This window comes from Danio rerio, chromosome 4 (genome assembly GCF_052040795.2).
Source record: "Danio rerio strain M-AB ecotype USA chromosome 4, GRCz13ab, whole genome shotgun sequence".
In the NCBI taxonomy this organism is placed as follows: Eukaryota; Metazoa; Chordata; class Actinopteri; order Cypriniformes; family Danionidae; genus Danio; species Danio rerio.
The window spans coordinates 75,190,720-75,209,909 of NC_141024.2; the positions used below are offsets into that span (position 1 = coordinate 75,190,720).

General features: G+C 38.7%; 2 protein-coding genes and 1 long non-coding RNA gene across 4 annotated transcripts in view; 1 reads left to right on the forward strand and 2 right to left on the reverse strand.

Annotated features, from left to right (window-relative positions):
* Positions 1-4,487, reverse strand: part of LOC137491376 (protein NLRC3-like) — a 44,943-nt gene extending 40,456 nt beyond the window's left edge. For both annotated transcript variants that reach the window (XM_087245955.1, NM_001445229.1), the window contains exon 1: positions 4,407-4,487. The gene's annotated coding sequence lies outside the window, so the exon portion shown is untranslated. The remainder of the gene's footprint in view (positions 1-4,406) is intronic.
* The window catches only part of LOC147845314 (NLR family CARD domain-containing protein 3-like), a 48,354-nt gene extending 30,767 nt beyond the window's left edge, over positions 1-17,587 (reverse strand). Inside the window, exons 1-6 of the mRNA XM_088650884.1 lie at positions 17,491-17,587; positions 17,210-17,317; positions 15,886-15,993; positions 15,695-15,749; positions 14,599-14,794; positions 12,741-14,512 (exon numbers count right to left, since the gene is read on the reverse strand). Coding sequence (XP_088507010.1) covers positions 12,747-14,512; positions 14,599-14,794; positions 15,695-15,749; positions 15,886-15,993; positions 17,210-17,317; positions 17,491-17,534 — 2,277 coding nt within the window. The 5' untranslated portion in view covers positions 17,535-17,587 and the 3' untranslated portion in view covers positions 12,741-12,746. The remainder of the gene's footprint in view (positions 1-12,740; positions 14,513-14,598; positions 14,795-15,694; positions 15,750-15,885; positions 15,994-17,209; positions 17,318-17,490) is intronic.
* On the forward strand, positions 649-3,494 carry LOC103911011 (uncharacterized). Its single transcript, XR_015484364.1, has 2 exons — positions 649-743; positions 1,166-3,494. It is a non-coding gene; the product is annotated as an uncharacterized LOC103911011 (long non-coding RNA).
* Positions 17,588-19,190: the final 1,603 nt, after the last annotated feature.

Genomic DNA, 19,190 nt, shown 5'->3' on the forward strand with positions numbered 1-19,190 from the left:
GATAACGTCAAATGGTATACATATAGTCATTCAAATGAACTTAAAACGATTAAAAACGGCAACATTTATTTAGGCCCGAACTACAAAACCAAATGTAAAACAATTTTACTATCAGTTTTGCTTAAGTTTCACACTAGTGTTGTAGGAGAGGGGAAATAGAATATTTACGGGATTTGTAGTCCATAGCGAAGTGTATTGTGGGTAGTGTAGTTCGACACGCATACTGGATTATGTGAGCTCGCTGTGTGCTGTGCAGCTGAGCAGAGGAAGAAAGTTTTAATCGGCTTTGTTTTCTGTTCACTCGAGTTATTCCTACCGGGGGCTGTTTGCACTGTGAATCTGACAACACGAAAACAAGTAAAAGAATGGCATGCATTGGTTACTTTTGTCCGTCTCATCATCTGCACGAGCATGAACTAACGAGCTGTTATTCTGCCGCTGGACAGATGTTTAAAAGGTGTATTTGTATATAGAGCAACATGGGTAACTAGATAGAATAGACAGAGATAGGTTGATCTCTGCAGCAGCTGCCGAAGAACTGCGTGCTGCAGACGCAGCTGGTGTGAAAGGCAAACGCCTGCGTGCTGCTACTGCTCGACATACGCGCTGCTCACGCGCCGCTGACGCTTGCGGTGTGAAACAGGCGTTAGTCACACTGCTGTAAATCACGCGTGCTCGAGACGGAGTGAAGATTGTTCTTGGTGTTTGCTATAATTTGTGCTTATTGTGTGCGTTATTGACAAGTAAGTAATCTTTAAAGCTTAATGTTAGACTTATTATCAATATTTAGCTTGGAAAGACTCTCCTTACATTATATTACTATGAGGATGACTAAGCAGTTTTCTGCCTCAAAGGCATTCACTGTGAGCTCACTTAAGCTTACCAATACAAATGTTCAAGTTAACTCCAATATGTTGTTTGCATGCACTTTTCAACTGCAACGAACAGTACTTGATTTGTGAGTTAATTGGTGTTTATTGTGACTATACAACACATTAACGATGCCAATGTAAGCAATGTATGCTGATTATAACAGCGTCATCATGTAGATTTCTGTTGTGTTACACAATTTATATCATTTAAATGTCACATATATGTTTGAAATGTCCATGATTAGTTTCAGTAATTATCAATGTGTGGTAATTTGTATTTTCTTCATTTATAGGAAACCACACATACACACAAACACACCCATCATCACACCAATTATAAATGCCTGGAAGTTCTACATCCATCAACCAGATTAAAGTTTGTTTTTTGAGAACTGGACTGTTGCACCTCTTTTTAATAGAAGAGCATGGCTGGAAAGCAGGAGCTAGTGTAACGCACACAGCAAATAACTGGACACAGAGAAGACAGAACAAGCACATAATCTCCTCCACCTCCTCCTCCTCCTCTTCTTCTTCTTGTGTGGCGAGTTACAGAGAGCAGCGTAAAGCTGAATACTGGAGAGTGTATAATAATAATATGTGTACAGTTTGGTCAAATCAGTGTCATAGAGCTCAATGTAGATTTGTAGAAACTAAAATGACTGCTTTCCCATATATACTCTAATCTTTCTTCATGAAGTCTAGCACAGCTTGTGTTATATTCCCCATGTGTGACTGCTCTGATGAGAACAGCTCAGGCATTGAGAGGATCAGGAGTTGTCCTGTTGTGTCGCTGCACTGATAATCCTCTCGTGTGTAACTGCAGATGAAAGCATCGTGTCTCTGTAGTGGTTTAAAAATCAATATGATCATTAAAATATACTGTTAATTAAATTGGAGTTATTAAAAATAAATAAATACAAAGAAGAGTTAAAATGGATATGATTTACACAACGATGTGTTGCTCTTTGTATTGAATAACTGCCTGAGAAAATGACTTAGAGTGTCCGCTAGGGGGTGGTCTAGAGCTGCAGATAGTAGGCGTTGTTTAACTGCACTGTGACCTTTTTTGTTTGTTTTTAATTGCATAACTGTCAGGAACAAACACACAACACAACACAAATAATGAAACACACAAAAAATAATACAACAATGGTAAAAGTCAACAAAAAACAAAACAAATAGATAAAACAGATAGACAAAACAGATAAATAAATTAAAATAAATTAAATTACACAAAAGAAAAGTGTGCAGCATTTCTACATCTGATGATTTTAGTAATTGACAGAGAATTTATAAAAAGTGTCATAATATTTGATGCATATCTCAGATTTGATGTTTTTTTTTTAACAATTTCACTGTAGAAAAAAAACTCAATACAAAAAACGGCGGTTAATGTGGGAGAAGATTTAGCAGATTTCTGTTTGTGTATGTAAAACTTTGCCAATAAAATAAAGAGATTCACAATATATTCAAGACATTTGTTGCATTTGTTTTCATAATGAAAAATTACATCTTTTAATGTAAAATAATAACTAAGTTTTGTCCTTTCACAAATATATTTGGCTGATTTTTCCAGAAATTCTTTGCAATGTTGCATTCAGAAAACAAATGGCAAAGGCTCTCTTCATCCACAGATATCCTCCATTTCAATGCGCTTTGATAAAAGAGATTTTACTGGGTAAACTTGATGTAATATTTTAAAATGGATTTCCTTCATTTTATTATTAATAGAATATTTGAAGAGAGTTAACCAGGCTTTTTCCAATTAATATTAACTATAATAGAGTTCCAGAAAAATGTGCCTCTAGGAGTGATTTTATTTTGCTTCTGAAAAATATTACGAATATGTCTGTTAGTACATTTATTATCAGTCAACTCAACACCTTCTAAATGTAGTTTTGGGTTTACAGCAGATTATAGCAAATATGATTTTTAACAAGTTGAATCATTTCTGCAGGGATAGATTTAATTCAATTCTCTAAACAATATTGGGAAATTGTAAGTAGACATGAAATGTTCATAGGATAGGATATTCCCTGCACTGTCAAACAGTGTTAAAAGATGATTAATGTCTCTATTAAACCAGTTTACTGAGAATCAAGATTTATTTGAAGAGCTTATATTACCATTATTCCCAATGAAGGAGGTGTGAGGAGAAACATTGTGACAGTAAGAGATTTTCCAAGCAAGCAGAGCTTGTTGATGAAATTTAGTGAAAGTTTAAAGAGGATTTTAGAAATATTATAATCACAGGTTAAAAAAAAAATTAAGCAACCTATTTGGTTAAAAAGATTATGAGGAATATCATTCCAAAAGGGCGATGCAGTGCCGCAGTGGAGTAAAAACTTGCTGGATAAGTTGGTGGTTCATTCCACTGTACCCTTGACTTATCTGCTGTTGCCAACCCGGATTGTCCTTGACCTTGTTTTTCCTGTTGCCTGCCTTGAACTTAACGATCTTGATTCTCGCTGCCTGCCCCTGACTCATGCCTGCTACTGAGACTAACAAGTGCCAGCCGCCTGCTCATCGACCTTATAAGCCTGTGTTTCATATGAGTTCACGCACCAGTTTATACTGTGTGCTTGTTATTAAACTGTGTTTAATAAACATACTGCAAACGGATCCCTCTGTGTCAGCCTCCTCGTTACAGTGCGAATATAAGACCAACTTTACCTCAATGAATCACATTATCAGCCAACGACTATCAAAGTACAATAGTCACAGTCAAATAAACCGTGCTAATGTTGTGTTTAAGTCATTCTTATGCGCCATTTCAGAGCCAGTATTTAAAGTAGCCAAAATGAACAAATGTACGAATATAAAGCAGCTTTACCTCCGTTTATAAATCAATTCATGACTATTGTGCAGTTGTTGTTGTTTTAATATTTAAGTTATAATGAGTTACTCTGAGAGTAAAGGGTTAAATGCAGTGTTGTTTAAGGATCGTCAGCTTGTTTTTCAGCAGCTTTTCTTCCTGTTCAACTGGAAGGTCTGCTTCTGACACCTCATACTTTTCACATCTAATATATGATATATACTTTGTCGAGTGACATTATATATATTAACTAAGATACTGAGTTAGTACTAAAAACGTTTGCTGACAGTAAAGGGTCAAATGTCATTTGTGTAGTGAAAGTCAGCATTTTAATAATAAAAATAAATGAACACAACCAATCCTTAAAATAAACTCTGAACCACCTCTTAAAGAAACCTGTTTTGAGCAGCTTTTCTTCCTGTTCAACTGAAGGTCTGCTTTAACTTTACTTTTGATTTGGTGACTCTGAATGTTTAGAGTTATATTTAATGCTGAATTATTGGACACTATTGAGTCAGTCTGATATAGAAGAGCACAAACACTTTAAAGGGATTAAAAATAAAGCTTTTAGACACAGTGTTTAAATGAGCGTGTTTGACTCAGTGTTTAATCTGTGTTTGAGGATTTGATCTTCAGGATCAGACATTTAAATCACACTCACACATATAAACCCTTCATCATCTCCACAAATCAGCGTAATGTAGAAGTGTTAAACTCACATGCAGAAGTACAGACGCTCTTGTGCAGCAGGAACACAATCTGAGCTCTTTCACTCTTTCACTTCACTAAAACACACCTGTGTGATCTACAGGTATATCCTCAAATATTATTGGCTCCAAAGAGTGACACTGACATGAATATTCATGAGACTCTCCTGACTGTGGGCGTGTCCTGAAGACAACACAAACACAACTGGAGCTGAAGATATCTGTGCAGCTTCTCTGAGCACGAGTGTGTTGAAGGAATATAAAAAAGTAAAATATAGTATATATATATATATATATATATATATATATATATATATATATATATATATATATATATATATATATAGTGTAACATAATATATATGAGGTATATGAGAATAGAGAAAAAGGTATTTGAAATAAATCCAAGAGGTCTCTGAAAAATATTTAAAGCAGTATTGGACTAATAAAATAAGATTACAGATGGAAATGGAAATGAGTACACCCCTTACAGATCTCTCTGATGAATTATTACTTTCTCTCAGATGCTGTTCAATAATATAAGTGTGTTTATACATTAGATTAGTCAGAACTGAAGCCAAAACAGTTTTAAATTTAGCTGAAATGTTCATTCGTTCATTTTCTTTTTCGGCCTAGTCCCTGATTTTTATCAAGGGTCACCACAGCGGAATGAACCGCCTACTTACCGGAGCACCTAGAGGAAACCTACGGCAACACTGGGAGAACATGCAATCTCCACACAGAAACACCAACTGACCCAGCTAATGCTCGAACCAGTTACCTTCTAGCTATGAGGCGACAGTGGTAACCACTGAGCCACCGTGTCGCCCTAGTTCTTGCAGTTTGTATCTTGTTTATTGTTTGCAGCTCCTCATTTGAGTTTAACTGTATTATCTGTCTATTAGTGAAGGTGTTTGGTGATCACTCTCCTATTTAATCAATATATCTGTTAATCTGTCTTTATTCACATAGATTAAAATACATAGTTAAGGCAGTGTGTTTATTGATGCTGTGGTTGTATATAGAGTAGTCAGTGATTGAAATGGTTGTAAAAGCTTGTCTGAATTGCTGTAAGATGAGAACAGGACAGCTTTAATGAAAGGTTTTGATTATATAATGATCACTCATTTACAGATGTTTGACACCCTTCATCGTCGTCATTTCTCTAAATGTTCAGAACAATACGATAATAAGTCACTGTGAGTTTTCTGCTTGTTAAAGTAGAGTAAAACAGAAACACAGCTCATTTTCCTCTAGTCATCCTTTAACCAGCTGATGAGACATGCACTGTTTTAAATGGCTTTTATTTCCTTTATTAAGAAAAGATTCTGTAGATATCTGAACACAACTTCTGGGAAAACATAATGTTTCATTAAACTATTGCTGTGGGCAGAAAACAAATCTGCAAATAGGATTTTTCTAATATAAATGTTGTTATATATGATTTAACCTTGATATTTAGATCTGCAGGAGAACAAGATTCACGATTATACATCTTTTCCCTCTTGATGAGATGAAATAGTTTAGTGGAAACACAATAAATGAAGCTGAATATATTATTTAAAGGCACGGATGTAGTGTGCAGAGGTAAACTGGGTTCATTTAGGGTTTATAGTAACATTTATGATCTTTTCCTTATCCAGATATTCTTCATTATTAAAATAATATTTTGCTCATTTCAATGCTTGTGAACGACTGAACCACAATCTGTGGAGACACTTTTACATGTAGTAAGAAGACTATAAGTGACACCAGCTTGACATAATAATGATATAATTAAATCAAAGGGGATAATTGTGCTAAATATAATATATTAATCATATATTTAAGATAAAGATGTTTTCATTTTTATCTATTATAATAGCTGGACATGTTTGTCCAATATCTCACGAATCAGTGACGTGTACAGATATATATTGTAGTCATAATAGTAGTGATATGATAATAGTGCCTTCTAATACTTCTCCAGAAAGTTCTTTACTTTATTTGAGAAACCCCAAACGTCATCATGTATGACTGACCTAAATGTCTTCTGTGTGCTGTGAGGAGTTAGCGATTGATCGGGACTTTTATTTTGGCGTGGTGCTATGACGTCATTAGCCCGGGCTGCTAGCACTCGTGCGTCTGTGCCTCCACAGGAGAAAGGTTTGTGTTTTTAAAGCTTTTGAGGAGGATTAACTCATGCAAAGCGCTCGATTAAAGCTGAATGTCTTTATACGTGACGCTGAGAGATGTGTCATTAAACATGATAAAGCTTTATATAGTGCGCTTGAACGCTTTTAACAGTAACAAGTGTTCGTGTTCTATACAATAAAGCAGACATGTGCTGAACTAGAACTGTCTTTATTGCATGGTAGTCTCTTGCAACAAGTGCCTAGCATCCCGCAGGACAGCGTCCCCACCGGATGCAGGTCAATGTATGCTATTACACTGTGTAACATCTCCCTTTCTTTAGAGAGTCACTTAACTTCACAGAGAGCCACAAACACTCAAACTCGACAGGAACAATAGGTTATCAAACACCACCTAACAAATAACTTTAAAATTTTTTTTTTTTTTTTTGAACTTTCCTTTGATGCTAGCCTAATAGCCAACTAGAACTCACAGGTTAAGTCTCTGTGGTGGTTGTGACTGACCGCCGCTGTGAGTGATGATCGGCGCTTCCCGTGGTGACAGTTTGTTGGTCACTGTCAGTCTTTGGTCCTGAGCTTGCTCTGGTTCACAGTCTATAATATCTGATGTGTTCTCCCCTCTTGTGTTTATTATTTCACTGCCGCCTGTAGTGCCCTGGCTGTTCTCCTTTGATTCATCCTCTTGATGATTAAACTGGTCAAAACGCTCAGCTCTTCGCAAATCCACGCGGTTGCGCCTGTACCATGTGCCCTCAACATCAACTACATAAGATTGCGGATTCACCTTTCCTAAACATTGGCCTCTCCGCCACAGGCCCGTGTGGTCTCCAGGTAGGGGTTTCATTCTGATGTATTCACCAACATTAAGCTCTGGGAGGTCTTTGGCTCTTAAGTCGTACTGGAATTTAGACATGCGCCGTTTCCATCTCAGTTTCCTTGAAACTCCCTCCACCATGCTTGAAATAAGCAGACTGTTTGCCATCGGAAGTCCCATCCTAAGTCTACGGGACATGAGTCGTTGCGCGGGACTGCTGTCTAATCCCTCTGTCGGTGTGTTTCGCCAGTGTAGAATTGCAAGCCATGGGTCTGACCCATCGAGTTTTGCTCTCTTACATATGGATTTTACGATCTTCACTGCGGACTCAGCCTTTCCATTAGACTGTGGGTGCTGAGGTGAGGATGCTACATGAGCGAACCCCCACTGTCTTGCAAAACATCTGAAAGATTCACAATCAAATTGCGGTCCGTTATCAGTGATTACTTTATCCGGCTGCCCGTGACGTGCAAATTGAACTTTGCAACGCGTGATGACAGTGTCTGCTGTCAAGTCTGGTAACTGATCGATTTACCAGTAATCCAAAAAGTAGTGGTCCACAATGATAAGAAAGTCTTTACCACTGTACGCATACAGGTCCATACTCACAATTTGCCAGGGGCGGACCGGGATCTCGTGAGACACCATTGTTTCCTTTTGTTGTCTGTGTGCGTACTCGTTACATGCAGCGCAGTTTGTCACATAATTCTTTATTTCGCTCCTCATATTCGGCCAGAACAGTGTTTCCTTCGCCAGTCTGTAACAGGCCTCACCTCCGATATGAGTTGCGTGAATGCGAGTCAACATTTCGGCTCTCAGTGCTTTAGGTAGAATAATGCACTGACCTCTGAACAGTACGCCATTCTGAATGTTCAGTTTATCTCTCAATGCCCAGTACTCGCGTACTGAGAGCGGCACATCCTCTTTGCGCTCCGGCCAGCCTGCTAACACTATATTCGCCAGCTCCTGCAATGTGCCGTCCGATTTTGTCTCTTTAACAATTTTACGAAGGCTGGCGTCAGTCACGTTGAGGTGAAGCGCTTGATCTACAATTGTAAACGCGGCCTCGTAGCTGTCCGTGGCGTTCACCGTCTGTGACAGTAGTCTGGGCTCGTTGGACACCGGTTTGTGAAGCGCCGCTCTGCTCAGGGTGTCACTTATGTACATCTCAGGGCTGGGCTTGTACACGACATTCAGGTTATAGTTTTGTAGTTGCAAGATCATGCTTTGGAGATGTTTGGGCGCACTTAATAGTGTTTTTTTACAAATTGTCGTGAGGGGCTTATGGTCGGTCTCAGCCGTGATTGACTTCCTGCCATAAAGGTAGTGATGAAACCTTTGACATGCGAATACTATGCTTAGGCATTCCTTTTCGATTTGGGCATAGTTCTGCTTTGTACTAGTGAGTGCCCACGAGGCAAATGCCACAGGTTGTCCCTGCTGCAGCAGACAACAGGCCAGACCGTTTTTGCTGGCGTCACTTTGGATTGTCACTGGCTTATCAATGTCATAGTACTTTAACACAATTCTAAAATTGAGAATGTCATAAATGACATCACTCCTGTTAAAGTCAAGAAGATGACTGGCAGGCAAAAGGGATCTTGGACAAGGTCACCTAGAGTACAAATAATGAAAAGCTTAGCGTATGTGGAGAAAAACGAAATTAGCAGTCCATTATAATATCTATAAAGACAGTCTTCATGCCTTTAATATGGAACTAAACACTGCTAGACAGACTTTCTTTTCAAGCCTTATAAACAGCAACGTAAATAATGCTCATACACTCTTTGCAACGATAGAGAGACTCACAAACCCCCCCAGTCAGATTCCAAGTGAGCTCCTCTCTGAAAGCAAATGTAATGAGTTTGCTCATTTCTTCACTGATAAGATTAATAATATCAGAAAGGCAATCAGCACATCCAATCAGTCAAGTTGTGTTAATGTCAAACAAGCTCAACCACAACTTAAGAAATCAGACATTATGTCTGATTTCATGGCAATTAATGGCAAAATCTTAGAAGAGACTGTGCAAGTTGTGAAAACATCAACCTGCAGTCTTGACACGCTCCCTACATCATTCTTCAAAACGGTGTTTACCTGTTTAGAAATGGATCTTCTAAAAGTGGTAAATGCGTCACTTCTATCAGGGATTTTTCCAAACTCACTTAAAACTGCAGTTGTTAAACCCCTCTTGAAGAAGAGCAACCTGGATAACACCCTATTGAGCAATTACAGGCCAATCTCAAATCTCCCTTTCATTGGCAAAATCATTGAAAAAGTTGTTTTCAACCAGGTTAACAAGTTCTTAAACTTCAGGGGGTGTTTAGACAATTTTCAATCTGGTTTCAGAGCACATCACAGTACAGAGAGCGCTCTTATAAAGATAATCAATGATATACGCCTAAATACAGATTCAGGTAAAATAACAGTGCTGGTATTGTTGGATCTCAGTGCTGCATTTGACACTGTCGATCACAGCATGCTTCTGGATAGGCTGGAAAACTGGGTTGGGCTGTCTGACACGGTCCTCAAATGGTTTAGATCTTACCTTGAAGGTAGAGGTTACCATGTCAGTATAGGTGACCATAGGTCGAGGTGGACACCCATGACATGTGGAGTCCCACAAGGCTCGATTCTGGCACCTCTCCTGTTCAACCTTTACATGCTCCCTCTGAGCCAAATAATGAGAGAACCAAATCTCCTACCACAGCTATGCTGATGACACTCAGATCTACCTAGCCTTACAGCCTAATGACTACAGCCCCATTGACACCCTCTGCCAATGCATTGATGAAATGAGCAATTGGATGTGCCAAAACTTTCTTCAGTTAAACAAAGAGAAAACTGAGATGATTGTGTTTGGGAACAGAGATGAGGTTCTCAATGTGAATGCGTACCTTGGCACTAAAGCTCAAACGACAAAAAATAAGGTCAAGAATCTTGGTGTGACTCTGGAGTCAGATCTGAGTTTCAACAGTCATGTCAAAGCAGTCAGTAAATCAGCATACTATCATCTCAAAAACATAGCAAGAATCAGATGCTTTGTTTCTAGTGAAGATTTAGAGAAACTTGTTCATGCTTTTATCAGCAGCAGGGTGGATTACTGTAATGGACTCCTCACTGGCCTTCCCAAAAAAGACAGTCAGACACTTGCAGCTCATCCAGAATGCTGCAGCCAGAATTCTGACCAGAAGCAGGAAATCAGAGCACATCACACCTGTCCTCAGGTCTTTACACTGGCTGCCAGTTACATTCAGAATAGAGTTTAAAGTATTATTACTGGTCTATAAATCACTAAATGGCCAAGGACCTCAATACATTACAGATATGCTGACTGAATACAAACCTAACAGATCACTCAGATCATTAGGATCATATAAACTAGAAGTTCCAAGAGCTCAATCAAAGCAGGGTGAATCTGCCTTCAGCCACTATGCTCCTCACTGCTGGAATCAGCTTCCAGAAATGACCAGATGTGCTCCAACATTAGGCACATTCAAATCAAGACTGAAAACACATCTGTTTAGCTGTGCCTTTACTGAATGAGCACTGTGCTGCGTCCGACAGATCGCACTATTATGTTTTTCGTTTTCTTTTTCATTCTTTTATAACCTATTTTAACTCATTTTAATTTGTTTTTATCTGTTTTTAATAATTTTTATTGTCTGCATTTTATGTTCCTAAACTTGTCTTTTTTATTCCTGTTTATGTAAAGCACTTTGAATTGCCACTGTGTATGAAATGTGCTATATAAATAAACTTGCCTTGCCTTGCATTGCCTTGCCTAAACATTTACGCACCATTAAGGGTGCTTTCACACTTGGTTCAATTGCCTGGACCGTACCCAAGTTCGATTGTCCCCCCTTGCCACCTCCTCGGTTGGTTTGTGTTCACGCTGTCTTTTTTCCTTCTGAACCAGGTACGATTGCGTCATCAAGCTGCTGTTTTGTTTACGGCCATTTCTAAGTGAAGGTGACGCAAGCAAGCGCCGCTCATCGTGGTCATTCTGCTTTTACTGAGTCGTTTGGTTTTGTATAAACAGTAAGCGACTCGCGTCTATCTGCCGCAAACATATTATAAACATTCAGAACATCACACAGTGTCTGCAGGAGCTGTTTTTGGAGGAGACAAGCAAACATCACTGAGTATCACTGTGTTTGCCCTGTCTCAGTCACACTTGTCACCAAGATACGAAACGTGACACACACACACACATACACATACACGAACGAACATTATGAGAACGATAGTTAGTTGTACAGTTGGCGGTTCACTTCCGTTATTTGGTACGATTGCATTCACATCAGAAGTGAACCGTACCAGAATTCACATGAACCGTACCCCAGACCACCTCTTTCAGGCGGACTCAGGTACGGTTCATGGGTGCGCATCCGAGTTCAGAAAACATGTTCACACTAGCTAAATGTACTGTACTATGACGTCAAACAAACCCAGGTGTGGACTGAAAGTGCTAGTGTGAAAGCACCCTAAAGCAGGTCGCACACCAGAAGCGCCACGACACGGCGCGCACATGCCAGTATAAAGTATTACACACCAGACGCGCACATTCACATAATATTTAACATGAAACTGATCAGATGGCGCTCTGTGGGGCGACTATAATATGAACTGCGACCTGAGTCGTGGCTGGGCGCTGCCGACAGTAGTCGAGTTGCAGCGCCGGTGTGTACCCTGATAGAAACCTATGTTTAGAATATTAAAATGCATGGCGCTGCACGACGCCGAGCGACACTTCTGGTGTGCGACCTGCTGAAATCATTTATATCCAGTAGATTACGTGGAGTCTGCGCTACCTTTATGATGTGACATGGTTAGACTTTTGATTCCAGAGACACATTTGACTGTACAGAGCCGTTTTGACACGACAGCATGGAGATCTTTAATCATCTAATCACTGAAATTAGCAAGTTGTCTAGAAGTGGCTAAGTCAACTTGGATGAGTGAGCAATTTGCAACCAGAATATTTAAGTATTAGCTAACTCAACTTCCTCTGACTAACTTTAGGATGTTGACATACTGTCCGTGAGAAGACACGCAAAACCCGGACTGTGAAAGTCTGAGTGATGTTTGGTCCCTAGTGAACGCATAACTGAAGAGTATTGGAACATCTAAACTCTATAAATCTAAACTCTAAATTAAGTCATAAATGATGAATGTTATCCGTTCTTACAATTAGAAATACAGGCTAAATTTTAGGATCACTTAAAATTGGAGGCAGATTAAATTCAGAGCTAAAAAAAACAAATATAAATAAATTCTAATAAATAAAATGTTTTTCAGAAGCACTAGAAAAGCTTACATTTATTTAACTTTTGACCATGCTGTTAGTTTCATCTTTGGGATAATAGATGGACTCCTACAGATGAAAGAATGAAGCACTTTGACTTACAGAGCTCTTCTGGAGGTTTTGATGACTGCTGATAGTCTGATGAGACACTCGTCTGATCTCTGGAATTTGTGAAGCTCAAACTCCTCCAGCTCCTCCTCTGAGGTCAACAACACAAAGACCAGAGCAGACCACTGGGCAGGTGAAAGGCGAGCAGATGACAGACTTCCTCTACTGAGGTGAGACTGAATCTCTTTCAGCAGAGTTTGGTCGTTCAGTTCATTCAGACAGTAGAACAGATTGATGGATCTCTCTGGAGACAGATTCCCTTCAAGTTTCTGCTTGATGTAGGCAATTATTTCCTCTTTGCTCTGGTCTCTGTCATCCTGCTGTGTCAACAGGCCTCGTAAGAGTTGTCGACTGGACTGGAGTGACAGACCGAGAAGGAAGCGAAGGTAAAGGTCTAGATGTCCATTCTCACTTTCCAGAGCCTTGTCCACTGCAGTCTTCAGGGAATCAATCATGGACTCATCTCTGCTGTTTTCTGCTTGTGTCTTGTCATTGTCTAGAATCAGATGTTGATAAAGGGCTGCAATGAACTCCTGAATGCTCAAGTGAAGAAAGCAGTACATGGTACCAAGAATGATTCCCGTCTCCTCCTTAAAGATCTGGGTACACATGCCTGAGTACACCGATGCCTTATAGACGTCAATGCCACAGTCTTTCAGATCGCTCTCATAAAAGATCACATTGTTTCTGTCCAGCTGCTGGAAGGCCAGTTTCCCCAGTGAAAGGATGAGCTTTGGATCCCAGGAGACATCTGCTGTGTTTTCTCCATCATACTTTCTTCTGCTCTGCTGGATCTGAAAGCGGAGAAAGTGTGTGTACATCTGTGTCAGAGTCTTGGGAGATTCCTGCAGTGTTTCAGCATGAGCCCTGTGTTTCAGTTTCAGTATGTTCTGGAGAACAGTGGCTGAAATCCAGCAGAAGACTGGGATGTGGCACATAATAAAGAGACTCTTTGACTGTTTAATGTGATCAATGATTTCTCTGGCCTGATTCTGATCTGTGAGTCTCTTTCTGAAGTACTCCTCCTTTTGGGCATCATTGAATCCTCGTATCTCTGTCAGCCGGTCGATACAGTCAGCAGGAATCTTACTGGCAGCTGCTGGTCTGCTGGTGATCCAGATGAGAGCAGAAGGAAGCAGATTTCCCTTGATGAGGTTCGTCAGGAGAACATCCAGAGAGACTGCTGAAGATACATCACCACACGTCTCATTACCAGCAAAGTTCAGAGGAAGACGACATTCATCCAATCCATCAAGGATGAACAGGACTTTGAATCGTGTGCTTCTTGTAAGGTTCAGTCCTTTAGTCTCTGGGAAAAACTGAGTTATGAGGTCTTTTAAACTTTGTCTTTCTTTCTCCTTTAAGTTCATCTCTCTGAATGGAAGAGGAAATGTGAAGCTGATGTCTTGATTTTCTTTCCCTTCAGCCCAATCCAGAACAAACTTTTGCACAGAGACTGATTTCCCGATGCCAGCAACTCCTTTTGTCAGGACAGTTCTGATCTGCTCGTCTTGTTCAGCTGCTTCAAACAAATGTTTGCATTCAACCTGTATCTCTAGTGACTGATGACGTCTGGAAGCAGCTTCAATCTGTCTGATCTCATGTTCAGTGTTGACCTGTTCACTCGCAGTGATGTAGAGATCTGTGTAGATCTTATTCAGAAGTGTGGAGTCTCCTTGCTGAGCAATTCCTTCAAACACACTTTGATATTTCTTCTTCAGGCTACATTTAAGCTGATTATTGAAGAACAGCTCGCCTAAACACAGGAGCAAAGAAACAGAGAGATTTAGTCTTGACTTATTTGTAAGTGACAGTCTGACAGATTCTTGACAGAGGTCTTACCCTGGAGAGTATACGCAGCTTGATCTTGCTTCATCTCTCTCAGGAAGAAGAGTGTGAGATCAAGAGCTGCTTCTGTGATAATGCTTCTGTCCTCATTAAACTCCTTTACAAACTCGTGTCTGTTTTTGTCTTGTAAGATTTTCCTAAAGTTTTCCAGTTGATTGTTCAGAAATATGATCATTTTGCTCTCAAGATTCTATGATTGAAGAAAAGAGAAGATCAATATTTAAATAAAACATTCATTAACATACAGTTGTACGTCCACAAACTACTCAATAAAGACAAAAAGACATTATAATATGAGTCTGTTGAACGCTTGATTCTGATTGGCTGATAAACTTTGTAAGGTGTTGTTATTTTCAGATAAACACACAGCTAAAGCAGATTTGGCAGGTTTTGAGCACATGACAGTTTCATATCTCTACACTGAATGATTCCAGTAACTCCACAGTCAAACATCACATCAAAACACACAGAAAGCTTTGGATTTGTAAGAAACTAGTTTCACACACAGGAGAAGTTTGAGGACAAAAACCTGACAAATGTCTGGAACACAACATGGCGGCTTTAGCTGTGGGAACATCAGCATCCCAGCAAACAGATCTCAATTATTACATTTATATTTAAAAGAAGTCTAATAGATGTTTACCAACAGCCCAAAACTAGACTAGTCATGAGATATGCAGCAGTGTGAATCTGTCTGATCTGTGTATTTGATGACTAGTCTAGTTCTGGACTATAGTTAGATGTTTAGTAGATTTTTAGGTTCATCAGCTTAAATTTAGCCTTTTTTTGGTCTGGCTATCATTGTTCAGACATCTAATAAAAATTGCAGAATAATCCACTCTGGTCTGTTGAATTATTAGAAAATAATACATAATAAATGTGTAATGTGTGTGAACTACTTGCGAATAATTCAGTGAACTGCAGTCAATTATTCCTCACTTAACAAATACTTTTTAATTCTTAACATCTTTAATTACATGAAAAATAACAGTTACAAATGAAATGTGTTGCAGAAGCAGGATCTTTTCCAGTAAACATTTTCTGTGTTATATTTACAATTAAAATATGAATATAAATGAGTTTTTCCTACCTGGAAGATCCACTGGAGATTGTCTGAATAAGAAACTAAATCTGCCACTAGGTGTCTGTAAATGAGTCAAAGTCATTGAGTCATTCACACAACTGATTCATTCAGAAGTGATTCTCTTTACTGGATTGTTGGTTCACAATAATATGCCTGAAACAATCCATGTGTGATCAATAATGTAAAACACAAAATACCTTCGGGCAGATGATGGTGTTTTCTCACTGAGGTCTGGTGGTGGATAACCCATTGACCGGTCACTCTTCAGAGACACAGAGCTGGACACACATGATCCTGATCTCACACTGAACACACAAACACACCAGAGGAATAAACTGCAGGACAAACTTCAGTCTCCTTAGTACACCTTGTCTTAAGACTGACAGATGAGACAATTATTGAAAAAAAAAAAAACACATTTCACCAGGCACCAAACTAGCACAAAGTAACTCTTAGCTCAAGGTCAGGCTGATCAGGTCTGTTAAACAGATTAGACTTACAGGGCGTACAGAAAGTATTCAGACCCACTCTTTGTTCTGTTGTGGTCATTTGCTAAAATCATTTAAGTTCATTGTTTCCTCATTAATGTCCACACAGCAGCCCATACTGACAGAACAACACTGAACTGTAGACGTTTTTGCAGATTTATTAATAAAGAAAAGCTGAAATATCACATGGTTCAGACTCTTTGCTGTGAACTCAGCTGCTGTCCATTTCTTCTGATCCTCCTTGAGATGGTTCTTCACCTTCAGTTGAGTCCAGCTGTGTTTGATTACACTGATTGGACTTGATTAAAGCCGCACACCTGTCTATATAAGAGCTTACAGCTCACAATGCATCTCAGAGCCAATGACAATCATGAGGTCAGAGGAACTGCCTGAACAGCTCAGAGACTGAATTGTGGCAAGACACAGATCTGGCCGAGGTTACAGAAACATTTCTGCTGCACTGAAGGTTCCTCAGAGCACAGTGGCCCCATAATCCTTTAATAGAAGATGTGTGAGACGACCAAACATTTTCCAGAACTGGCTAAACTGAGCTGTCAATAGATCTGTCAAATGCTCTGATCCACTGATTTACAACAAAATAAATGTAAAGGTATTGAAGCTTCATGAAGCAGCGCTCCAAAATCAGCCATCAGCTCTGTTTACTGGAGTACTCTTGTGGATTAGCGGTGTGTTACTCGTTCATGTACACTCAGAGCGTGTTTCGCTGGTCTGTGTTTTAATCTTCTGTGTTTATTGTGAGCTGTCTGGATATTGGATTACTCTTTGTGGATTACTCTTGATTATGATTGATTGCTTGTTTTGTCCCCTTGCCTGTATAAAAGATGTTCTGAATAAGAAACTAAAACCATCACTAGCTGTCTGTAAATGTCTAAATTCACCAAAAGTCATTGAGTCATTTGATTCATCCAAACAACTGATTCATTTACTAATGACTATATTTTCTGGATTGTTGGTTCACAATAACATGTTCAATACGGTCCAAGTGTGTTCAATAATGTAAAACACTAAATACCTTTTGACTGATGATGGTGTTTTCTCTCTGAGGTCTGGAGGACGACCATCTTTAGAGCAGTCACTCTTCAGAAACACAGAGCTGGACACACGTGATCCTGATCTCACACTGAACACACAAACACACCAGAGGAATAAACTGCAGGACAAACTTCAGTCTCCTTTACAAGAGTTTATCAGACAAATATGAGTTTGTTCAGTTTAATTCAGCACAGACTAATACTTGACTGAAGGTCTGTCTGTTGTCATGTTGAAATAATGGTGTAAAAACAGAGTCAATACCTGTGTTTCTCTGAGAGAGAGTCCTTTACTCGCTCCTCTGCCATACTGCAGCTAAAACACCAATGCAGACATTAGCAGAGCTTTCAGCAAACAATCATACATACACACACATACATATATATATATATATATATATATATATATATATATATATATATATATATATATATATATATATATATATATATATATATATATATAGTCCTTAACATGAATGCAGTTGGTTTAACCCTGATCTGACATCTCCGCTGTTTCACATTTGATTTAAGGTAAATGCATGTTATATAGAGTTTATCAAGAGAAGTTCAGGTTCAGCCAATTGTTGATTTAGTGAGTATTAAAATGTCTCTATACTAAAGAGGCTGTTTGGTTAATGAGTTACTCTGACGGTCAAAGGTTAAATGCAGTGTTGTTTAAGGATCGTTAGCTTGTTGTTTTCAGCTTTTCTTCCTGTTCAACTGGAAGGTCTGCTTTAACTTTACTTTTGATTTGGTGACTCTGAATGTTTAGAGTTATATTTAATGCTGAATTATTGGACACTATTGAGTCAGTCTGATATAGAAGAGCACAAACACTTTAAAGGGATTAAAAATAAAGCTTTTAGACACAGTGTTTAAATGAGCGTGCTTGACTCAGTGTTTAATCTGTGTTTGAGGATTTGATCTTCAGGATCAGACATTTAAATCACACTCACACATATAAACCCTTCATCATCTCCACAAATCAGCGTAATGTAGAAGTGTTAAACTCACATGCAGAAGTACAGACGCTCTTGTGCAGCAGGAACACAATCTGAGCTCTTTCACTCTTTCACTCTTTCACTTCACTAAAACACACCTGTGTGATCTACAGGTAGATCCTGAAATATTATTGGCTCCACTGAGTGACACTGACATGAATATTCATGAGACTCTCCTGACGATGGGCGTGTCCTGAAGACGACACACAAAGCACAGGAGTTGAAGATATCTGTGCAGATTCTCTGAGCACGAGTGTGTTGAAGCAAGATTTAGAGAAGGTATTAAAGATGAAATCTGAGAGGTCTCTGATGAATATTTACAGCAATGTTGAACCTAAAAAAAATAAGATTAGAGATTTATATATAAATGAATAATGTTTAAACAGAGGACAAATCAAGAAAACCATTAAACAGCATTACATTCAGTTCAAATGTTGTAGTTTGTCTTTTATTTATTGTTTGCAGCACATAATTTGAATGTACATGTGTTATCTCTCTATTTCTGAAGGGGTTTCCAAACTTATTTTAATCAATATATCTGTTTATCAATACTCTCTATTACAGTACAGATGTTTAATACTATTTTTTTATGGTCATTTTTCAAAATTCAGGATAAAAAGTCAATAAAAATATGAATAATTTTCCTCAGAGACTGGAAGACGGGGTGGATGTGTTTTGGTTGTGACAAATGATTTATTATTATCAGTAAAAAATCTTACTTAGCGGCTTTTATTCATTTATTTGTTCTTTTTATTATTTGTTTAAAGAGAAATAACATAAGTAAATGCATAGTTATACACAAATCATTATAAAGGGAATGTTAAATTAAATACAGATAACTTAATCATCTGAATAGATCTTTACAGTAACTCTGTATTGAAATCAGGGAATGATTAAAACCTTTAGATGGGTGGAAAAGAGTTGACAGATTCAGGATCAGTTTGCACATTGTGTTTAGTGA